Source organism: Epargyreus clarus, unplaced genomic scaffold (genome assembly GCF_041222505.1).
Source record: "Epargyreus clarus isolate Ecla_fem2 unplaced genomic scaffold, WU_Ecla_fem_2.2 ptg000034l, whole genome shotgun sequence".
NCBI classification, from domain to species: Eukaryota; Metazoa; Arthropoda; class Insecta; order Lepidoptera; family Hesperiidae; genus Epargyreus; species Epargyreus clarus.
The window spans coordinates 5,070,319-5,092,759 of record NW_027332239.1 but is presented as its reverse complement, the minus strand read 5'-3'; the positions used below and the strand labels follow the sequence as shown (position 1 = coordinate 5,092,759).

General features: G+C 34.4%; 1 protein-coding gene across 4 annotated transcripts in view; it reads right to left on the bottom strand.

The window, feature by feature from the left end:
• LOC140756006 (uncharacterized) overlaps window positions 1-22,441 on the bottom strand; it is a 115,707-nt gene that overhangs the window by 19,195 nt on the left and 74,071 nt on the right. For 3 of the 4 annotated variants that reach the window (XM_073091395.1, XM_073091397.1, XM_073091396.1), the window contains exons 3-11: window positions 15,111-15,159; window positions 12,583-12,617; window positions 10,137-10,277; window positions 9,543-9,737; window positions 6,976-7,134; window positions 5,188-5,305; window positions 4,319-4,405; window positions 2,033-2,091; window positions 64-270 (exon numbers count right to left, since the gene is read on the bottom strand). In XM_073091395.1, coding sequence (XP_072947496.1) covers window positions 64-270; window positions 2,033-2,091; window positions 4,319-4,405; window positions 5,188-5,305; window positions 6,976-7,134; window positions 9,543-9,737; window positions 10,137-10,277; window positions 12,583-12,617; window positions 15,111-15,159 — 1,050 coding nt within the window. Of the gene's footprint in view, window positions 1-63; window positions 271-2,032; window positions 2,094-4,318; window positions 4,406-5,187; window positions 5,306-6,975; window positions 7,135-9,542; window positions 9,738-10,136; window positions 10,278-12,582; window positions 12,618-15,110; window positions 15,160-22,441 lie in introns of all 4 variants that reach the window. The other variant, XM_073091398.1, reaches the window with a different exon arrangement.

Genomic DNA, 22,441 nt, shown 5'->3' with positions numbered 1-22,441 from the left:
ACCACACGCAATTGTATATCGAAAAACCTTTATAAACCGAAAATAATACGGTGAATAATTTACCTTAGTCATAACAAGTGCCTCTTCCCTTGATATCGCTACGGGTCCGGGTGGTCCGGCATCACCCTTGTCACCTTTGGGACCATTCAGTCCTTGTGGACCTTGAGCGCCTGGTAAACCTGACGGCCCTATATCTCCTCTTTCACCGGGTTTTCCATCGTTTCCTGGGAAACCTTGAGCACCTTCTATACCTCGAGTACCTTTTTCGCCCTGTTAACAAAAATACGGACAATCTTAAAAAATGTTGAAGGTTTTGCTCCTTTGACATCCTTAAAATTCATTACGTTTGGTAAAACATTACTTAGAATGAATTTCAATTAATGTAAAAAAAATATCTTCACTGTACATAAAAGTCATTTCCTTCAATTAAGCTAACGTTTCTTGTGAAATTTATCATAATTATTATATTATCCGGAGATATTACTCGTACTTTATTTATCATAATTACATTTCCTTCAATTACAAGTTCTTACTTAATTGATCCAATTACTATTTAATACATTAGGCATTTGTAGAATGTCTGTTTGCACTTTACTTGATTTTCTCTGTAAATTCTATATTATTATACTATAAAGACCCAAATTTGGAGCACTTACATTATAAGCATTCATGGGCCACTTACAGATATTGACGGACGAACCAACCTTATCGACAAAATGAGTGTATTTAGGAAAGGTAATTTTCTATATAGCACTTTTTCGATTACATTCCTTGCCCACCGATTATTTTCCTATTGCTGGGCTCGAGTCTTCTCTCAGTGACGGCTCAGATCTTAGTGCTAAAGCTGGCCAAGTGCAAAATTGTAGATGTCACACTTTTGAGAATGTTTTTTAAGAATTCTTGGACACGTAGATTTCCTAACGATATTTTTCTTCATTGTTATAGCAAGTAATCATTAATTTCTAATACGCACAATTTACAAAGGTACGCATGGGGTACGTCAGTACGTATCAGTCAAACACGGTCCTCGGTCAGTACCGAGGACCGTGTTTCAACCATTATGCTTTCACTGCTAAACAATGTACTCCGATTACAACATTACATTGTTTATTCCACAAATTACATAAAACAGTAGATAGTATTCCAAGTCATTTGTGATACAATTTTTCAATGTCAAAGCGCTAATGTTATTAACTTGTCACCATCGTGGTTTGGGCTTTCAGTGTGCAATTTGAATAATGTAATGAACAGGTGACCTCTAAAACGGCAGTAATGAAGTTCATTGCTTTAGATTATTATTTATGATTAAATGTTAGGAACATGAAGTAAATTAATAATGCTATTACCTCACGACAATATTCAAGCTCTTTAAGAACAATTCGTTGGACACATTTTTTGGTACAAATTTCGCATTTTATTTGTCCCAGTTTGGACAGAGTCTGCTTCTTTTCTCGGATAAAGGCTAAGTTTTGAATATTTAAAAGAGTAATCCCACCAGCGTTTTATAAATTCTTGCCGAGACCAGCAATTTTCTTCTTGATATATTTTCTTGAGGAGATTATATTAAAATTTCTTTGAAATTTATTTACCACAGTTGGAAATAGCACTTATATGCTTTATGTCAAAAAAATATGAAGAAGTTATGGTTTGAGAACTACCTTCTTTCGTAGTTTTAATTTGATATTTGAAATACAATTAAGTATTTTTATGTAATGACCATGATACATAAATCTGTTAGGTATAGCTTCGATATTAATAATTTTATTTCCCACATTATCCACAACTTTCATTAATACCTTACTTATTCTAAGAAAACATTAAAAACGCCTGAGTACATGTTCCTTAAGTATAATAAATGTCTTCGCATGTCACTTTATAAAATATCTTGACACCTCATAAAGTCAGAATAAAAGGCAGAAAGCACACAAGGTTGTTTATTGTAAGATTGATGTCAGCGAAACGTGTCCTAATTTGACGTATGAAGAATGTGTCAGACACACATATAACAATATTATATGAACTATGTAATTACCTTTTCTCCCCTATCTCCCTTGTCGCCTTTCACGCTTGAGGTCGGCTGCTCCCGAGGCGCTAAAACATTACAAATATCGTTTATATTCCGTTTACGGTTAAAGCTCTGTTCACATCTATATACGGCTTTCGTGGCAAACACGTAATGTACAGATTAACATATGAATATATAAGACGTATTTATATATTTAGACGTAAGTACATATACATTTGTATTTTTCGGTAGTGGAACGAAATCTCATATTTTAGATTCGTGCAATAGCCAGTATTTTCGACTACATAGTTCTGCCTGTCGCGGTGTGTGTCTGTACGCAACCGTTGTTATTAGGGCAGTTTTCCTGTCACGCGTTTACGCCCACATACGCGTCTCACTTGCACGCAAGAATTAACTCGCTGGAGTCTCCTTGCAACCAGTGTGCGTTTGAAACGATAGGACATAGCATGCATGCCGGTATAGCACGCACGCAAGTTAAAAACCGAGTGGCAGAATTGGCGGCGTAACTACTAAACTGCTAGTTTTTTATCAAAATATACGAAAATTGAAAAAAGGTTCCGGCGTATATTTTTTGATAGCTATTTGTGTCTACCCTCTGTTTTGCGTCTTGCACTATGCGTATGGGGCTTGTATATGTGAATACAGCTTAAGTCATAAAGCAGAAGTTATTAGTACCATGTTGAGGAATAATAATTTGAAAGTCGGAAGTTCGACAATGAAATGTTGCCATAATTACTGAAGAACCAAGAATGGGTTCCGGGCGTTAAATAATTTATATCCGGAGACCTCAATTCACGCAAAGTTTCATAATGACTCGAATGAGGATTATTATTAATGTGTAGAAAGAACATTTGTTGACTCAAGACAAAAATGGTGTGTGGTTAGAAACATTCGTTTGAATTAATAAGTAAGTGGGTTCTATTTGAGACAATATTTGACATGACTGTTTTATGTTACTTTAAAATTTTGCTGTTTTACGTGCTTAAAAATCCTGCTTTACGTGCGTCATCAATCACTGTCCACCATTATTGTCCCACTGCTGGGTATGGATCTCCTCTCAGAATTGGAAGGATTAGGCCATAGTCCACCGCGCTGGCCAAGTGCGTATTGGTAGACTTTACACACCTTTGAGATTTTTTTTATATAAATCTCTCAGATATGCAGGTTTCCCGATGTTTTCCTTCACCGTTTTTAAGTAAGTGATAATGAATTTCTAATACGCACATAACTTTGAAAAATCAGGGGTGCGTGCCTAGGATTAAATTGTAAATTAAAAAATATTGCTATTTGCTTTACCTATTCATACTTTTCAATAAACCTCGCTGTCATTACAAATGTCGCAAGATGCCGATTAAAAACCGCTATTTAGAAATGCAATTTCTATAAAAATAAGTTACACAAATTAATTATACGACCTCTAAGTTACAAATTGTATTTTTCAGATTGTTTCTCATTAATGTATTTTATAATGAGCTCGTTTAGAAAACAAGTTGTTTCGAATGCTAACATGTTTTTTATGCTTATTTAATAACGTGTCATTATGTATTCATTATTTAGCTTCGTTAAAAGAATTCTGTCGAAACAATGTTGAACTGTTTAAGTACTTTATTATAAGTGATTTCATATATTTGCACGTGATGTTTACATAATTAGGTTATTTGTAAACAATCATGATACGGTTTACTGTAAATCGGGCCTTATTAAATTTTCATTTACGCCTACATTTAATACTAGCTACAGGCTATTAAAAATCAATTATCTTAAAAAGAAGAAGCGATAAAAAACGCATAATTTGAATAGTGCGTCTAAAAATTATCGAGAATAAAAATATAATGGGAACCTTCGTCCTCTCTCGTTGGTGTCCGGGGTTTGAACCCCAGCAAATAACTCTAATCCTTCCAAGGTATATCAGCAATGCATTATATATTTTACTGCTGGGCACGGGTCTCTTCTGAGATTGTGTATTATAAACCAATAAAATCACCTGCCGTAACGGTGAAGCCAAATACGTGAGAATTCCTACATGCCTGCCTAAGTGCTCGAAAGTGTCTACCAATCTGCATTTGGTGTAAAACCCATCTCATTACGAAGACCCGTTCCCAGCAGTGAAGTGATAATGAGTTGGTAATGTAATACCATGTTATGTATTATGCCAGCATATATTAATACAGTAATTAGAAAATCAGATAGTTACAAATGCATATATACTCTGATCTCTTACCAATGACATATAAATTAATGAGAAACACACATGGTTATAAAAACTTGATTTCTTATTACGAAATGTCTTACCTAAATGTGATACTTCTGTAATGATAGAGTTTTCTGACACAGCTGCAAATGTCGGTGGTCCAGGCGGACCCGGTAGGCCTCGAGCTCCTAAAATAATGATACAATGTTAGTAAAGACTAATAGAGTCCGAATAAGTTAATGAATTTCATGTGGTAGTAGTAAGGCATATGTCTATAGTGACTAAAAATAAGACCGTTGTACATAATATCATATATTAAAACATAAGGTTCATCTAATGGATTACTGAAGATTTTTTATAACGCAGTCATGGTTAAGCAGTTTTTACGACTATTTATTTATACATTTACCATCAGGTAAACTGCATGCTGCATGATTATCAGCGTCAAACTAAACTAAACCCATATTAATATTCCCTGTTTTAGTGCACAAATAAATATACACCCCAGCCCATAGTAGAATATTTGACTCTGACTTTTATAACGTTGTTGACTTCCAGGATAGTCGAGAACAGTAGACGACATTCAATAGACTATGGGCTAAAAACTTTCCTTAGCTCAAACAATAAAAGGTGCGGTAAAGGATAAATAAACTGACAATTTCGCCGTTGATGTACACCTTTTACGTTTCACCTAAGACCATAAAAACGCTGAACTCCCAGGGGAATGAAATAAAACGCGTAATACCTCCGTTCGTAACACAGTGCGGGAACCCTAAAAAGAAAGTGCAACGATAAATAATACGCCAGTACTCACGCACATTCCGAAGCGTGTATCTCAAGGGTCCAGCGGAGAGAAATAAAGATTTACCAAATCGTTGCTATAAAGCCCTAAAAATCTTGCGAACGTTCTCCGCGCATAAATAAGGGGCATAGTGAAACATAAAATTTGATGGTTGAGTTAGTTTGTTACCTTTCTCGCCCTTTTCGGCGGGTCGGCCGTGAGCGCCTGGTAGTCCGGGCGTGCCGTCCCGGCCGGCCTGCCCTCGCTCCCCCTTAGCGCCATGTGGGCCTCGCAGACCCACGTAACCCTGCAGGGTTAACACAGTTATAAGCTCACGGGTCGTAGGTAACATAACGTCACGTTACGAGGGTCAAACCGGCGCTTATTGCATTAGGACCAAGTTTATTTTCCACATAGGTGCCTACTAAATTAGCGACGCGACGGCCTGTGAGATTTCGCTTTGATTTCCCCGTTTTCGCTAAGCGTTTTCCTTGTGCGTACCTAATCTCTTTCGAGTGACTCCCAAATTTTTGTCGTTGACTATTAACTTACTTTTTCCTGTTAATGTTTCATAATGACATAAACGTAGGTATGTTAAAAGCTGGCGTGTCTCATTATGTTAGTGCTGAAAGGGCCGCTTTGAAATTCTGCCGTGTAATGCGAAGTAGAGAGCATTGTGAAAGACACGGCACAAAGTTAGGTGTAGGTGTTTTATTAATACATTTTTCCGCGCGGCCTTTGTACAACTCACGTATGACGTGGGAGGTTATTAAAATAGTTGCTGAAATATTTTTTCATACACGTAACGACCGCTAGCGTCGTAATCAAATACTCGAATAATTGAGAGTCCGAATAATATTTGTTTTGTTGGGGAAAAAAATCGGAGTAAAGGCGAATCATTTTTTACTTCTACCTTATTAGCAAATCAAATCATCGACAGCACTTATTTATCCCAATAAAAACATGAAAACGACAGCCTAGTTAGGTACAACTGATACTCAGGATTTTCGGCGAATAATAGGCGACAAATTATATAGGTTGTTCATAAATCACACCTGTATGAATGTATTTCTTCAATTGATTTAAAACTACTTAGTGGTTTTGAAAACATTGTATTTATGTTTGCTCTGTTCAATTGAAAGGTGAATTCGTTTCAAATAGTTTCATTATTGAATGCTTTTAAATTAAAAAAAATATTTTTAGCCGATAATTTTTTCTCTTACGTTTTTATTTTTACTAGGATTTCAAACAAATAATTTTATCTAAATAATTACCTAAGTGTGGGTACATTTTATTATTAAATTACCTTACACGTAATTGGAAAATTTATATAATTGTAGCAATAATTGCCCTATTATTACAAACGTCCTATTTTAATTAAAACCAATGTAATTGTTTTTGATACTAAGACTTCTTGCAATTAAAATAATTACTCGAATATTTATACGCTATGTTGGCTTAAAGAAAAGCTGGTTACAAGGTTACAACTCTTTCTACTGACCACTGCCCTATGAACACTGCCATACGTGTCATTCCCCCAATTAGAGAATAAACCTGATATACAATAACAGCCGCGATAGACGACTTAATATGCCTTCCAAAGCACAGAAGCCTGCTTGAAAATGTGACCATGAGTTGTACGACAATTAATTTCGTTCCTTAGACGGCTAAAGTTAGATAGATTGATTGATTACTGACAACGGTCAATAGTGATTTCATCTATCACAATATTTTTAGCTGTAGGTATATGACGACACTAATTCAGTTTAATTAGATTTAACTTAAAAATATTGTCAACCGTACAATGCTCTTCGTAATAGAAATACTTATAACGAAATAATATTATTTCATTCGATCGAAGAAGTATTTTCACAGCACACATTTAGTATCTAGTGAAGCTAAACCATTCCAAGGTAATTCTCAAGCACTCACAAACAACTTGTCATAATCATATTCATTTATTATTCATGTACTCACCCGTTCGCCCTTGTCGCCTTTGGTTCCGTGTAATCCCTTCTCACCCTTATTTCCCTGGTAGCCTCGTTCTCCTTGAGGTCCCAGGAGACCCATAGGACCTCTCTCGCCTGGCGGGCCGGCGATCCCGCGATTACTGGACCCATATAATCCCGTTGATTCCTGCATTTAAATTCGCGATGAGCAATTTATTACGGGGATATGTGAAACAATTACGGAGGGAAATGTGGCGTTTAGACGAAGGTGAAGGATTGTGTATGTGTGTGTAAGACGTACAGAGTTTAATACAGTAGCACTACCATGAGTTTACAAAAGTATTACTCGCTAGCGACTGCGTAAAATAAATATATGAAAAATTGTACAGCGCCTCTGGTGGTTACTCGTAGAACTAAATTCCGTAGTGTGAGCCACTACGTAACTCGATACGTAAAAAACCTATCGAAATCAAATCGCTAGCGAATGTCATTATGATCTATTGCCATACAAATTCGGTCCCATGAGACATTAATTTGACAGACGTTGTCAAGAAATACCGTAACGATAGTAGTTATGTTATTCACTAGCAAAATGACAATAGTTTTCTATTTACAATTTCTATAGTGGCGTTTCTATGCCAACTCATGGTAGTGCTCATAGTTATACTTGGACGTAGAAACCCACCCATATAAGCGCCTACTTACGTATATGCATAGTCAAACTTAGAAAGATACATATTTGTACAAGGGTTTTCTTTTTCCTTGATTTTTATTATATTATTTTTTTTTATGGAACTAACTTTTATATAATGACTAGCTGACCCGGCAAACGTTATGTTGCCATATAAATAAAAAAATGTTAAGGGTGAACAACCCTTATCACTCAGGGGTATGAAAAATAGATAGTAGCTGATTCTCAGACCTACTGAATATGCATATAAAATTTGGTGAAAATCGGTAAAGCCGTTTCGGAGGAGTACGGTAACTAACATTGTGACACGAGAATTTCATATATAAGATATAGAAGTAGCACATGCTGTCCACCTCATTGTATGTAAATTTGCCCATGGCCATCGATCTTGAAATCAAATGGAAATTAACCCTTCATTATATTGAAGTATTATCTTAGGCTGTCTACACATGCGTTGTTAGCATTAAGGACTAGGTTACACTGCCCCAAATAAGCGTTCTTCCCTTTAGCCCTCCTCAAACTAGAACATGGAAGAAACGGTAAATGACTGACGTCGAAACTCGAAATATTTTTACTACATTCAAGCTTAAATAGAATAAGATAAATAAAAGTAAAATAAAGCTTAAAATTACTATTGTTAACTTGAGAAAACGTTTTTAAATTAATTCTAGAACAAAGGAATGAGCAAAGAATTTAATTTAATTAATTTAAAACCGCCATCGAAGTGGGAAATGGTGCATACAAGGGTTAAAAGAAAATATTGCTAAAGAAATAATAAAATAAAAATGTTATATTGGAATATCTGTAATATTAAAGTAACGATTATGCTTTGTTAAGCTTGTTCGCTTAACTGTAACAAAAATATTAGTTAGTATCTATTGAACTGATTTGGATGGGATTTTCACATATAGCTAGATAAATTCAGATGACAACAGTCTAGTCGAGAAGACTAAGATTGGATTTTTTATTGGATTTCCTAGATTTCCTAGTGTTACTGTAGGATAAGGGAGCGCCTAAGGGCCCTTAAGTACACAGTAATGCTTGACTCTGTTTTAAGAAAAACAGAGACAACATTTCTATAATAAGAATTAGAATACACATTAAACCTATTTAAGTAAAAAAAAAAACTATATTACGCTCCAAATAGTTTACGTTAAAAACGATTTATGTTAAAAATGCAAGTCACGAATGCTGAATAATTCCCAGCACTTACTGTACCTGAGATAATTAATTACGTTTCATACACTTTAATGTCTCACAACCGGGTCAGGCGTTTCTTTACTACTTTTGTGTTTCAACCTCATTTCGCGAAGACACTAATGAAAGACATTTCCGCTAAATCAGAACCTTTTTATGTCACTCTACGGCGTACTTGGTTCTAATGACTGATCTAAGCATGACATTAGATTAGGTTCGCTTAAAATCGAGCAATTTTCAGACATTACTTACTAAAATATTATGTTGATATGACATTAGACAATTTTAAAAGAATTTAGTTGGTAGTTGCGAATTGATTAAATTAATTGAGTTGACACCTATTCCTGCCATACTAATTCCAGACATACTTTTCGGAGGCGTTCCAGCTTAGTCCTCAGGGCTAGTGGTGCATCTAGGCCGACCTCAGGAATATGAGATAGGAATTTGGAGTCGATTACAGATGTCCATGGGCGACAGTAGCCACTTACCATCAGATGGACTGCTTGCTCGTCTGCTACTCCTATATTATAAAGAAATAAGAATCGTGACGTTTTCAGGCATTACTTAATAAAATATAATGTAGATGTTACATTAGATAATTTCAAAAGAATTTAGTTGTTGCGAATCGAGGAAATCAATTGAGTTAAATTTATGTTTTCGACGAGAAAAATGTATGAAATTAATTTCACAATATTAAAATATCTTACTATGAGGGCTGATGCCACAGGTCCTGGAGGTCCAGGCGGTCCTTGTGGTCCGGCTTGCCCTGGAGTACCATCTGCTCCAGGCTCTCCTTTGGGACCAGGCTGACCTTCAGCACCTGGAGGGCCAGCTTCTCCTCTCTCCCCTCTATCCCCTTTATGACCAGTTGGCCCAGGTGGTCCTGGTTCGCCCAATTGACCCTAAAATAAAAGGCATTTATTACAATGCAAATAAATAAAATTCTTAAAATACGTCATTTATAGTTAAGTACCAAAATATAAAATTAAAGATAGGTTAGGTTAAAAGCTTAGCGTACACTAGTATAAGCTATCAGTAAATAAAAATAATATTTATACATGGTTTAAAAACTAAAAACCACGCTAAAATCGCACTAGGAACTCGTTAATCCAGATTTTTGACGATCCTGACGAGGAGAATGGGATAAAATTATTAAAATAGTTTATTGTCATCGGTTCTTAATAATCGTTAAAAATTTTAAATTTATCGGACTGTTTAAAGTGGGTAAAAATCGAGTTCAAATATTCCGTTACATACATACATACATACAACCCAAGCTAATAAAAGCGTGATAAAAATACCGTTTTTCCTGGTGCTCCCGTGGTTCCATCTGCCCCAGTTGGGCCTTGGGGTCCTGGTGGTCCTCTAAGATCTGGTAGAGCTCCTAAAAGCTGTGAGATGTCATTTGGACTACATCTACAGTGTCCGGATAACGCTGGCTGCTACAAAAGAAAAGAAAATATAAACAACCTTAGTCATTTAAATTCAGTAATATTTTACTTCTTGCTTTTTAGAATAAATGTGTAGATCTATTTCAATCATGTTTAAATCATAATCCGAACTAAGAAAACTATCTGTTATGGTTCAAGAAATTTTATTAACTTTAAGCTTGGATTTCAACCTACACTGTATTGCTCATGAAGTAATCGTACGAAAATGATTATTTTTATAGCATTTTTACTCGAAAAATAAATATAACTCCTAGTCCTGTATCCCAACCCGTATCCCGGAATCATACAATAATTTTTTTTCAACATAATTTGGCGAGATTCCATTTTTATTATTACCTGAACAGTAACTATTACAATTTATCCAATAAGCACTAAAATTCATTAACATTATGTAGGTAACCATTATGTCCAAACACCTGACATTGGACTTTGTGTAAACAAATCTTAGTTGGAGTAGCAATAGCGATTTAGATCTTTATCTGTGATAAATCAGTAGACAAACTCACGATACTCTAAATAACTCTACATCACTCTACACCGTCTCTAGCACGCGATGGTTGATTGACCTTTTTAGGAAAATTGAGTATTAATAGATTTTCCTAGATTAAAAAGTCGTTTAAGTTCGTGACCGACAAAATATAAGCTAAAGTTGTAGTTTAACGAATTATTAATTTAGAAGAAAATTATTAACTTCAATTACAAAGTGGTCATCAACATTTAATTGCCTAATTTTTAATTCTTTACAAAAGTATATTGTGTATTAAAATATATGAAATCAACTCAAAGTTTACACGCCTATTAGCTTCTGTATTCCTTGATAATAAATAACATTTTTTATATAACCACGACGACGATCTTAAATATAAGCAAATTTAAAAAATAATTTTGAAACCGGCCTGCTCTATTTATCAAAATACTGCTTCATACATAGAATTATACAGAGGATTACGATGAAAACTGCGTCCAATACAAATGATGAGTGTGTCTTTTAAATGAATTTATAATATTATAAATGCATTAATAACATAATGCGATATAAACATAAACGTTACAGGTAACATATATTAAAGAACTATGAAATCAAAATCACATTTGATTAACAGCACCCTTACCATGAGTTTTCAAAACATCCCACAATTTTAAGTTACGTTTACTCAATCCATTATTCTGCTCCGTTTGCATCAGTACATTGAGTAAACGTCACAATAAGTAAGTGCTCAAGTCTGTTTGTCTGCCTCACATGTTCGCAAAAAAGAGAGACAAAACATAAATCGCCATTTTGTCAATTTAGACATTTAATATTACGTTCCTGACACTAGTTCTGATACAATCCGCTAGGGGCACTGATTGGAATTTGTATGGGCAAATACGTAAACAAATACCACAACAGTCATATTTGTCAAAACGTAGAAACTCATGGTAGGGGTACCACGTACTACGGCACCTAAACTGTAACTTATACGAAACATACTTAGAAATGTATTTGTGTCAGTATAGCAAACGGTAGGCTATTGTTACATGGCTCAGGCAGGTTCAACGCTCAAGTACTGCCTACAATAGAATCGAGGCTTTGGTAATCTCTGAATAAGTTTGCATAAAACCCAGGTCCAAACCTACATTGCCCTAACGGCCCGGTTTGCCTACAGCTCCGGATGTACCCAATTCTCCGTCCATGTCTCCCACTGACCCCTGTTTGGACAATACAACGGGTTTAAATGGAGATTCCCGGTATTTTAACCATTGTTGCTAAAGCTCCTATCTAGTTAGGGGTTGGACGGTTATAACTGAAATGAATTAGGTAAACAGCTATCTATCATAGTAGTCAATGAAAAGAGGAATAAAAATAATAGATTACTCAATTAAAACAAATGTGGACACCAATTACTATTTAAAATTATATATTGTAATTATGTAATTCTACATTTAAAATTGTGAATTGTTATAATACATGACTAATAAAACTACTAACCAAAATGATTTTTATATTTAGATACTTGAACACTGAAATTGTAAGCCAATGAAACAATGACATTCTAAATTACCAGTGTGTAATGAATAGATTAGTTTCGATCTTATCTTAATAAACATTAATTTGATACGACGAATATAGTCACTTTCACTTTATATGAGACTTTACAATAACCTTAATGTATATCAGTCGTATCTTTCAAAAGAGATTTAGGTACTTTAGTTATCTGAGGCTTGTTTCAATATAATTCTATTAAATTACCGAATAATGGAGGTAGATAAGTACTAGCTATAAGATATAATGTTCTAAAACAATTATTGTACTTACAGCATCTCCTTTATCTCCGTTTTGGCCGATGTAATCTGAAATGTATTGTGAATTTAGTAGAAATCTTCGGAATTACTTAAAGTTGAAAGCATTTGTCTGTAGCCCTTGATATCATTTAAGTGTTTCTATCATAATTGTAATTCTACAATGTCTTAGCGTTATTAAATTTAATGCCTCGAAATTATTATTGTCTCAATATCTTTCATTATTAATTGTAATTTGTTAAGCCCATTGTTTGATTGTGCCGCGAAGGGCGTACAATGACGCGCGGTCTAAGGAATAAAGTTTGACGTTTTGCTTTACTTTGCGTTTTAGCATCTGTGCAGACGACAAAATATTATGTAGTATAAATAGATAAATAAAGTTTTCCATCGCGTGATGTTTTTTTTTAAAATGGAACACGGGAGGCCTTTTTGGCTAACATTTGACATGAAAATACAAAAAAATACATTACTCCTTTCAAAATAATTGTATAATTAGTAATTGTTTTAACCCCTTTGAACTAGAATGGAACACAGCAGATTTACACCTATAGAAAGAAAATAATGATGTTGGGACAGTATTATCACGAAAAGTTTCATCAAAAATTCGTTTGAAAATTACATAAGTAATAAAATTGTTTGACTTGTAGTAAGTCAAACGGGCTTACTACAACGTATAGAAGAAAGGCATCGTTATACAGATCCGTAGCGAAACGAAAAATATCTAACATCACTTTGGAAGTAAGCAGGGCACCGAATGTGTCAAGCGTGAGTGATGTATGACCGAAAAAAGATAGATAAGAAAAGAAAAAAAAATACGTGTGGCACTCGAAGACTGCCGCGGTAAAGCTATTGCATAGCATTTTTTATGCTATGAAAACGCTCAGAAGGAATTCCAGAAATACAATATATTCTTCCATAATCATCAACATTTACATTAATACATCTTTATCCACTATTTTATCATATCTCCATTATATAAGACATTGCAAATATCAGCTGACATTTCATAACTCCAAGCAAGACTGAACATTCTAAAATATAAAATAGAAAAGTATTTAATAAGTGACATAAAGTATTAACAACCAGCAATATAAATGGATCAATGCGATGTGCCTGTGACATTTGGCCGAATGTTACAGGTACATCGCATTTTTCATTAATAAATGCACTTTGTTTATTCATATTTAAAACACTTTGTACACAAATTATTTGTACCATAAACCATAATGGCGTTTTGATTTTGTGCTGTCAAGTCTGTCAGTTGTAATTGTACGTTTAAAAATAACAAACACTCTTTTACGTTATTTTATCAATCCAGAATTCAACATAGCTTATGTTGATAAAACATATTATTTGGATAATATGGTAATATAATTTTGAATTTTATAATGGGAATATAAAATATACTTCACGCAATTTTAAGATTTCTGCACGGATTATAAAAAAATGTGTATTACTGCCATCTGTGTTCAAGTTGACGAATTAAGGTTATCAAATAAAATAATAAGGAATGTAAAATAATACTTTATTCAATTATATCCATATTTTTCTATTGACAGTCAACAACTCGGTTGCCTGGAGACTTGATATCCAACAGTCCTCCACCGCTATTTTCACTTACACCACCAGGGGCGCCGGCAGCATTTGGTCAAGGTGACGGCGCACCAGTATGCCATTTTCAGTTCTGACTTCATAATGGAGTCTACCTAATCTTCGGATGACGACTCCGAACTCCCATTTAACTCTTGGGTTGGTGTAACTGCGGACTTTTACCTTATCACCTTGTCCGAACTCCTGCGTTGGCGGTGCATTGTAATGTAATCTGGATAGTGGGGCGGATTTCTTAAATAAGGCATGCATATAGGTTCTTACCTCTCTGCCGAACATTAACTGATAAGGTGATAACTCTTTTGTATTAGGTGTACGTCTCAAGCGTGCCTTGACAGTTAACAGTTTATCAAATAAACTTCCGCTCTTGCTGATATAAAAGAACATTCAGGTATTAGCCGATTATTTTCTTTTTGTACATTCAAAAATTTAAATTTTAGCTTTGTATATATTTCTTCAAATTCGTACCTGTATTTTATTTCCTCTTCTAAATTTTCTTCTTCTGTAAGGCATTCAATTTTTTCTTGAATCGCGTAGAATTTGTTCAAATTTTCTTGTAAAGAATTCAGTCGTATATTTATTTCTTCAATGTCAATTTTTTCTATTCCCGAAATATAATTTTTGGTTCGTTTCATTAACCCACGTAATGTGGCTCGTATTTCCTTATTGTTTTTTAGTTCATTCGACATCTCGTCGCCAATATCAAATAAAATAATAAGGAATGTAAAATAATACTTTATTCAATTATATCCATATTTTTCTATTGACAGTCAACAACTCGGTTGCCTGGAGACTTGATAGTTGGATATCAAGTCTCCAGGCAACCGAGTTGTTGAAAGGTGTTACTTATTTTCGTTACGGAAAATCTCGATTCGGTCGCCGCGCTCAAAGCCCGCGATAAAAGCTATGCAATAGCTTAAAAGGTATATTACTCACATGGAGACGAGTGGGACACAACGGGCAGTCGGTTCTCGTCCGGGTTTGCCTGCAACAAAATAACTCTGTTAGGATAGTGATTATGACAAAGCGTTATTTAGTTGCGTTTAGAAATCTGAGTTAGTACCTTGTCAAAATAAATATAATGTACCAATATAGGATTTCAATATTCTGTATAATAAAATTATGCTTTAACTTGTAATATATAAAAGTAATTTGTAGTTATTTGATACTTTATTGGATTCGCCGAAACGCTTATTATGTTTTGGAGGAAATTTTAGATTTTAATAATGTTTCCATCGAAATTTATTTAGACATTATAAAAATATCGTTTTCAAACAATTAATGTAAACAATCTTGTTTTATTATACGAACGAATGCCTTCTCATAATAACAGATTGGACGGTTAGTGATATTGTAATAGCGCTAATGAAATCTGATGACTAGAGCTAAAGGTCTGAAATGTGTGATGTATCACTAATAAAGTTGATGACGTTAAGCACGATATTGATGATGATAATGATGACATATAGACACAAAAAGACGCTGGAATTCGAAGCGCTTTGCAACGGCAACGTTACGTTACGTTGCGTTGCGTTGCAACGTAACGTAACGTAACGTAATGGTAATTTTTGCATTGCGACGGGTGGGATCGCCAATTTTGGCGTTGCGTACCCAAAAACAAACTTGTATTCCTATGACTGAGTATGTTGTCTTTAAGTAATGAAATTGGTTTGTGCTCACTGACTTAAGTGATTAATGTAAAATAGATAAATGTCGAAACAATCAAGATTACTAGAAGAATTTCTTTAATCTTTAACTATATTGCACATCACGGCACTTTGTTACGTAACGTTAAAAAAGATAAACTTAAAAACTAGGATATCATAATTTATCCTTATACAAATTTGCGAAACAACTTTGAACAACTTCTGCTAAGTTTTATCTGCAATGACTTTTCTTGAAATTCTTTTAGCCTTCAAAGATTTATTCGATACGATACGCTTAGAACAAAGATATTTGATTAATGTTCTAAAAAGGAAAATACGTAGATGGTACTTAAGTACAGTATTTATTTAGTAGATGAACTAAACTTTTATAGAACCAGTTTCGTGGACTCACCCATAATTACTATTTTAATTTTTACCCGACTGCAGAGGTTTTCGAGCGTATGTCTAACATTTTGGCACGCCCTGTAGTCCAAATGGACGGATTTTTAAATATGAGTGATCATTGGATTCGCCAGGTAATTACATTTTTATCCTATTGTTAGTTAGGAATTTTATAATCAAATATTACAGTAGTAATATATGATCCACCATCCAAATGGTAGATACTTTTGGGATATAATTCTGGTGGAACCACCGACACATGTGTATAAGCTTAAAACTTATCTAGTCGAAGGAAGTTAACGTAAACCTGACCTCAAAAAAACTGGAATACTATTTAGGACAGAAAGCAAATATAATAACACGTGCACTTCATGTTCATCTGATACTTCAGTGTGATGAAAAATATCAACACCCCGTAGTGCGACATCTGAATACCGTCAAGAGCTAATTCACTCAATGAGCCTCTCAAACTCGTGCGAAGCGGTCTATATTAAATAAACATGATTTTTGCACCCATAGCTGTTCGTTAAGATTTCTTGTGTCGTTAATGTTGTGAACACACACATTTTTATTTGTACAAACTCCGACATATATAAAACGTTAATAATGAATGGAAAACATGGGAAGGAAACTCTCAACAAAAGTAGGCTTTAATTAAAGGTGAACATCACAGAGCAACCTTAATGCCTGAAAGTTGTCTATATTTTGAAACATATGAGATTGTATTAAACGTATCTGGGCTTTATAATGGATTTAATCCTCCTTATTCTGAGAGGCAATCCATGCTTTGTTGTTGGGCTGGATCAATAATGGATTCCTGACAAAACAGTAAATTGAAGGTGGTAGAACCCTTTATGTGGTTAGTCTTCAACTCCGGCGGCACCACCGCCACACCTGTTTCTGCCTCATAACAGCAGTATAAAACGTTGCTGGGTTCTGGTTTGAAGGGTGTGGTAAAGGAGACATACTTTTCCGAGGCATTCCAGCTTAGTCCTCAGGAGGACTCTGTAATCAACCACAGATAGAATTAGATATTCTAATTCTATCTGTGGTTGATTACAGATATTAATGTGCAGCAGTAGCCACTTACCATCAGGTGGACTGTATGCTCGTCTGCTATTCCTATGTTATAAAAAATATTGGCGCTCACTTAACTTAATTTGCTTCAGCCTAAGCCACTTGTAGCACAATATTGTTACAATACAAAATTGTAGGGACAATTTTTCGCAGACGTAACCGTGTAAAAACTACAACGTATAAATCAGCGCAAGTTCCCGAGGGATATCCAAAAATGTCATCGCGGGCGCCTCGCGTACCCATTAATTATAGTAAAAGGTCATAACCTGACATCGGTTGATTAATGCACCTGTGTGTATTCGAAGAATTGGTTATTTTTTACGAAAGTGTAACAGCAACCAACTAACCTACCTCCTCCATAGATTAATAAAGATTACTCACTCCTATCAAGAAAATGTAACCAGTTTTGAGAATTGAAATAGTTGCGTAAAAACTTTTGCCACGTCTCCATGTTAAAATGACCCTAAAATATTTGAAATACTGACAGACAGAAATACTGACTGACAAATCAGCCTTTTGTGGCTTCAATGTCAAGGCGGCGAAGTATCTTTACTTATCAAAGATGTCCTATAAATTAATACATAGGCTTTTGCTTCGATCACTAATAAGACCTTGTTTTGTGTATTTTTCACAAGTGTAATGCGCAGAAATATCAGTAATTAGCTTTTACTCTTGTATGTCCCTTGATATGTAAGATCACAGCAGAAATTACAGTGCATTACCACAGTGACTCAGTTCGTTAATTTACCCTATATTAAAAAAAAAACAATCCCAAATAGGACTATATTTCTACATAGTCTGAAAGGTGGTAGAACGAGAATGGTTCGAACTGCGTGTTCTTCATTTCATTGGAATGTGTAGATGCCAGCGCCAGCATACATAAAAGGAGACTTGTAAGGATATACTTCTCAGGAGTGGATAAGAATCTATGAACGGCTTTAGGTAAAAAGTTCTATATGGATTTGGTTACAATTTTCACATAAAACTGTAAAAAACAGATGAAACCGTTACTAGTAAAAATGACAATTTTATTTCTGTTATTAGGCAGAAATAGGTGTGGCGGTGGTGCCGCCGGAGTCGAACCTCAAAGGCTTCTACCACTTTCAACATTCATTATTAAGTAGTTACTATTAAGCTATGTATAAACTGTTTTAATTGTCCTAACCATATAAATGGTCCTAACTTACAGGTAAGCAAAGTTTTGGGCGCGAGCTAGTAAAGTACAAATGAATTTTGTATCATTAATTACGCTTATTTGTCAAGGCTTCAGTGATCTTGAATTATGAATTCGTGCGTCTTTGTTTGAAGTATTCTTATTAGTGAACAATTAATTTGAGCAAAATAAATAGCAATATTAATTAACAAGTAAAAGCAAACACCTGTGAAGTCGTTAGAATGTGATTTCAATTAATGCATAAATCATTTTATGTTTAACCAATAATAATAATCTTATACATAAAATTATCGTGTTACAATGTTAGTTCCGTACTTCTCCGAAACGGCTTGGCCGACTTTCATCAAATTTTATATGCATATTCAGTAGGTCCGAGAATCGGCTACTATCTATTTTTCATATCCCTAAGTGATAAGGGTTGTTCACCCTTAATTTTTTTTTATTTACATGGCAACAAAACGTTTGCCGGGTCAGCTAGTAATAAATATTTGTGACAAGATTTTCAAGGATGGAAAATCTTTGAGAAGTGTATTTTTTCGTAAGTTTCTAAGATGGATTTAAATTTAAGTAGAATATGTATAGAGTAATTACAATTTAGAAGCTCCTCATACTATAAAATAAAATGCGTACTTCAAATAATACCTAAAAGTTACGAGAATTTAAAGTACTTTTACACATACTATAGTATTATGCTCGAATAAATTATTTTATTATCATCTCCATTCTGCTTTATACGTACATTCACGTAAATTTTCGAGTTTAATCAAATTAGGGAATACCTTTCATAATAAAGCGACGGCATAATATGAAAATGTATGTAGCGATTTTTGGTAATTAGTCCCCAAAGAGTCAAATTGAGACTTTAATTCGTTTCTTTAAAGATAAATGTATTAAATTGAAGGTGGTTTGTTGTTCGACTTCGGCGGCACCACCGCCACATCTATTTCTGCCTCATAGCAGCAGTTTAAAACGCTGCTGTGTTCTGGTTTAAAGAAAGTGATAAGGGAGACTTATTTTTCCGAGGCATTCCAGCTTAGTCCTTAGGAGTAGCTGCGCATCTGTGGCCAACTTAAGGTAGGAATCTCATCTTATCTGGGGTTGATTTCCGATGTCCATGGGCGGCAGTAGCCCCTTACCATGAAGTGGACAGCATGTTTATAAAAAAAACTTACACATAAATTACCATCAGGCTGAGGTACATACTTTAAAATTAGAAACGTTTTGCCCGTAAAATATTGACATTCGTATAATATGAAAAAGTCCAAGCTGACATTATTAAGCCAAATGTTAATTATATCATAATGCGAAGCTAGCTGTCAATTAGCGCGGGATTGCGGTATCATTGGGGATCCGCATTTACTTTTCCCTTTAAAACGTTAAATTAATGAAGTAGGAATGTCTGTGTAAAATATTTATGTAAATTTTTGTTTTAACTCGAACTTGAAAAGAGAATTTGCGACGTTTTTAAAAGGTGTCGTGTTTGCTTTCAAAGCTTTTAGACAGAAAATAATGGGACTTCATAATTTAAGAGATTCAAGTGTCGTTCTGACTTTTCTTTTCGAGTCATGGACGTATCAAACTTTGGAGATGTTTTTCGAGAAATAAATATTCACTTTATGACAGCTTCGCCTAAGTGGATTTTGGGGAAATATGGCTTTTGTTCAGGCAGTTCACGTTCTACGAATTTGTGGCTTTATGTCTCTTAGTTTGTAGTATTTGTTTAAAAAGTGTACTATTTCAACATAAATAACTTTCCTTACTTGCCTAAAGTTTACTACAATATATAAGAAAATTTTAACATTTATTCATAAACTGTTTTTTCGACACTCATATCTTTAAATTAATATTATATATTAGATTTTATGGTCATACAGAATGTTAACTACTTACTCGTATGTATGTAAATCATCAACCATTGCTTGATTTGATTTGATTGCAACCCATTACTGTCCCACTGGACACAGGTCTCTTTAAGAATGAGAGGGCTTAAACCATAGTCCACCGCGCTGGCCAAATTGGTAAATTTCACACATCTTTGAGAACTTACATTTATTATTTAAAAAATCCCAGTTGTATAGGTTTCTTCATGGTGTTTTCGTTTTTCGTAAAGTAAGTAATAATTAATTTCTAATACACACATAAATTTGTGAGGGATTTGAACCTCGGCACCCCCTATTGAGAGGCCGAGCTATAAATAAATGAAGACCCTGAACGGATGTTTACTTATTATTTATGTATCTACATAACTGAAAATCGAAACCAAAACCCTCTGCTTAGCATACTAGAATTGTATTGTAATAACTACACCGGCAGTTAAGATTTTTTTATAATATGGGAGTAGCAGACGAGCATGCAGTCCATTTGATGGTAAGTGGCAACTGCCGGCCATAGTCATCTTTAATCAACCACAAATAGGATTAGATGTTCCTACCTGAGTTCGGCCAAAGATACGCCGCTACTCCTGAGGATTAAGCTGACACGCCTCGGAAAAGTAAGTCTCCCTTACCACACCCTTCAAACCAGAACAGAGCAGCGTTTAACACTGCTGTTATGAGGCAGAAATAGGTATGGCGGTGGTACCACGGGAGTCGAACCACAATGGATTCTACCACCTTCATTTACTAAACCACGGTCTGTTGTATAAAAAAAATATTCTTTGCATCTTTTTTTCTTACCAGAGCGCTACATTTAATACATTATTGATAGCAAAACAAAGGAAACACGCGCAAATAAATGGATTTCATCAAACATTCATTTTACCATTTCTATTCTTTCATACCATAAAAACGTATGATGAAATAAATATCATATCAGTATTCTTACCATATAAAATCTAGGTATGAAAAAATCTTCATGCCTAAAATTCAAGTCACGTTCTAACTATTTTGAAACGTAGCGTATCTGTTAAAGACGTTCTTATATTTATTAGCACAGAATCGGCTTTATGGAAGAAATTGACTGCTATTTGTATAATAGCATTGTTATTATTAATCATATTTTTAGTAATATAATAATGTTTTCATGTTGACGAAGCGATATAATGATAATTTTTCCCTCCGCTTCTGAACGTCTCACCTAATTGATACCACTACAATCCCTATGCCTTTTGAATTTTCTTTTGGACAAATTCATCTATGGACTATGGACTTTGGGAACGATATGTCCTCCTAAAGTTTATTGTTCTCTTTCTGTTCAAAATATGAAAAAAGACGTTCAGTTATATAAAATTTTACACAATTTTATTGGAACTCTGTCAGTTCCAATAAACTTGTGTAATTTTTTTATGCCATTTAGTGACTATAATGAAAGAGATGTCTGATATTATTAACGGACTTTTCAAACAAGGTTATCTTCTCGTCCTGTGTACATTATTTTTATTTAATCGCATGTACGCTTATTCAACTGATTAAATAGGGAACCGATAAATGAAGAAACTCCCTCACGTATAAATAATTCATACTTACGGAGGTACAGTTGCGTCGATATTGAAACAATCCGCTCCGCATTCGCATGCCTTCTCGGCGGATCAATTTAAGGCGAAGTTTGTTGTTGACTTCGTTATTGTTGTTGTTGTTCTGTGTTTTTGGAATTAATTCTTAAAGTTATTTCGTGTAAGCTAAAATGTAGGCTTGTCTTAATTATATTTATTTTGTTATTCAACATAAATTGAAATGCTCCATATCCCATGTACGATATGTTGTAAAAATCACAATGATGTTAACTTGTAGGTCTATAATTGTGCCGTATATAACATATTAACTTTTTAGTTAACCGCTTTGATTAAACCGCATTAATTGCTTCTATTATTGTATGTAAAATAGTCAATATTACGGTAAGCAAATTTTTATACACGTTAAATAACTGTATAACATGATATAATAAAATAGTTACAGGGATTTTAAGGAACTTATTATAAAAAACTGCATTGAACCAATCCACTATTTGCAACTTTTGGTGTAAGAGCGAAT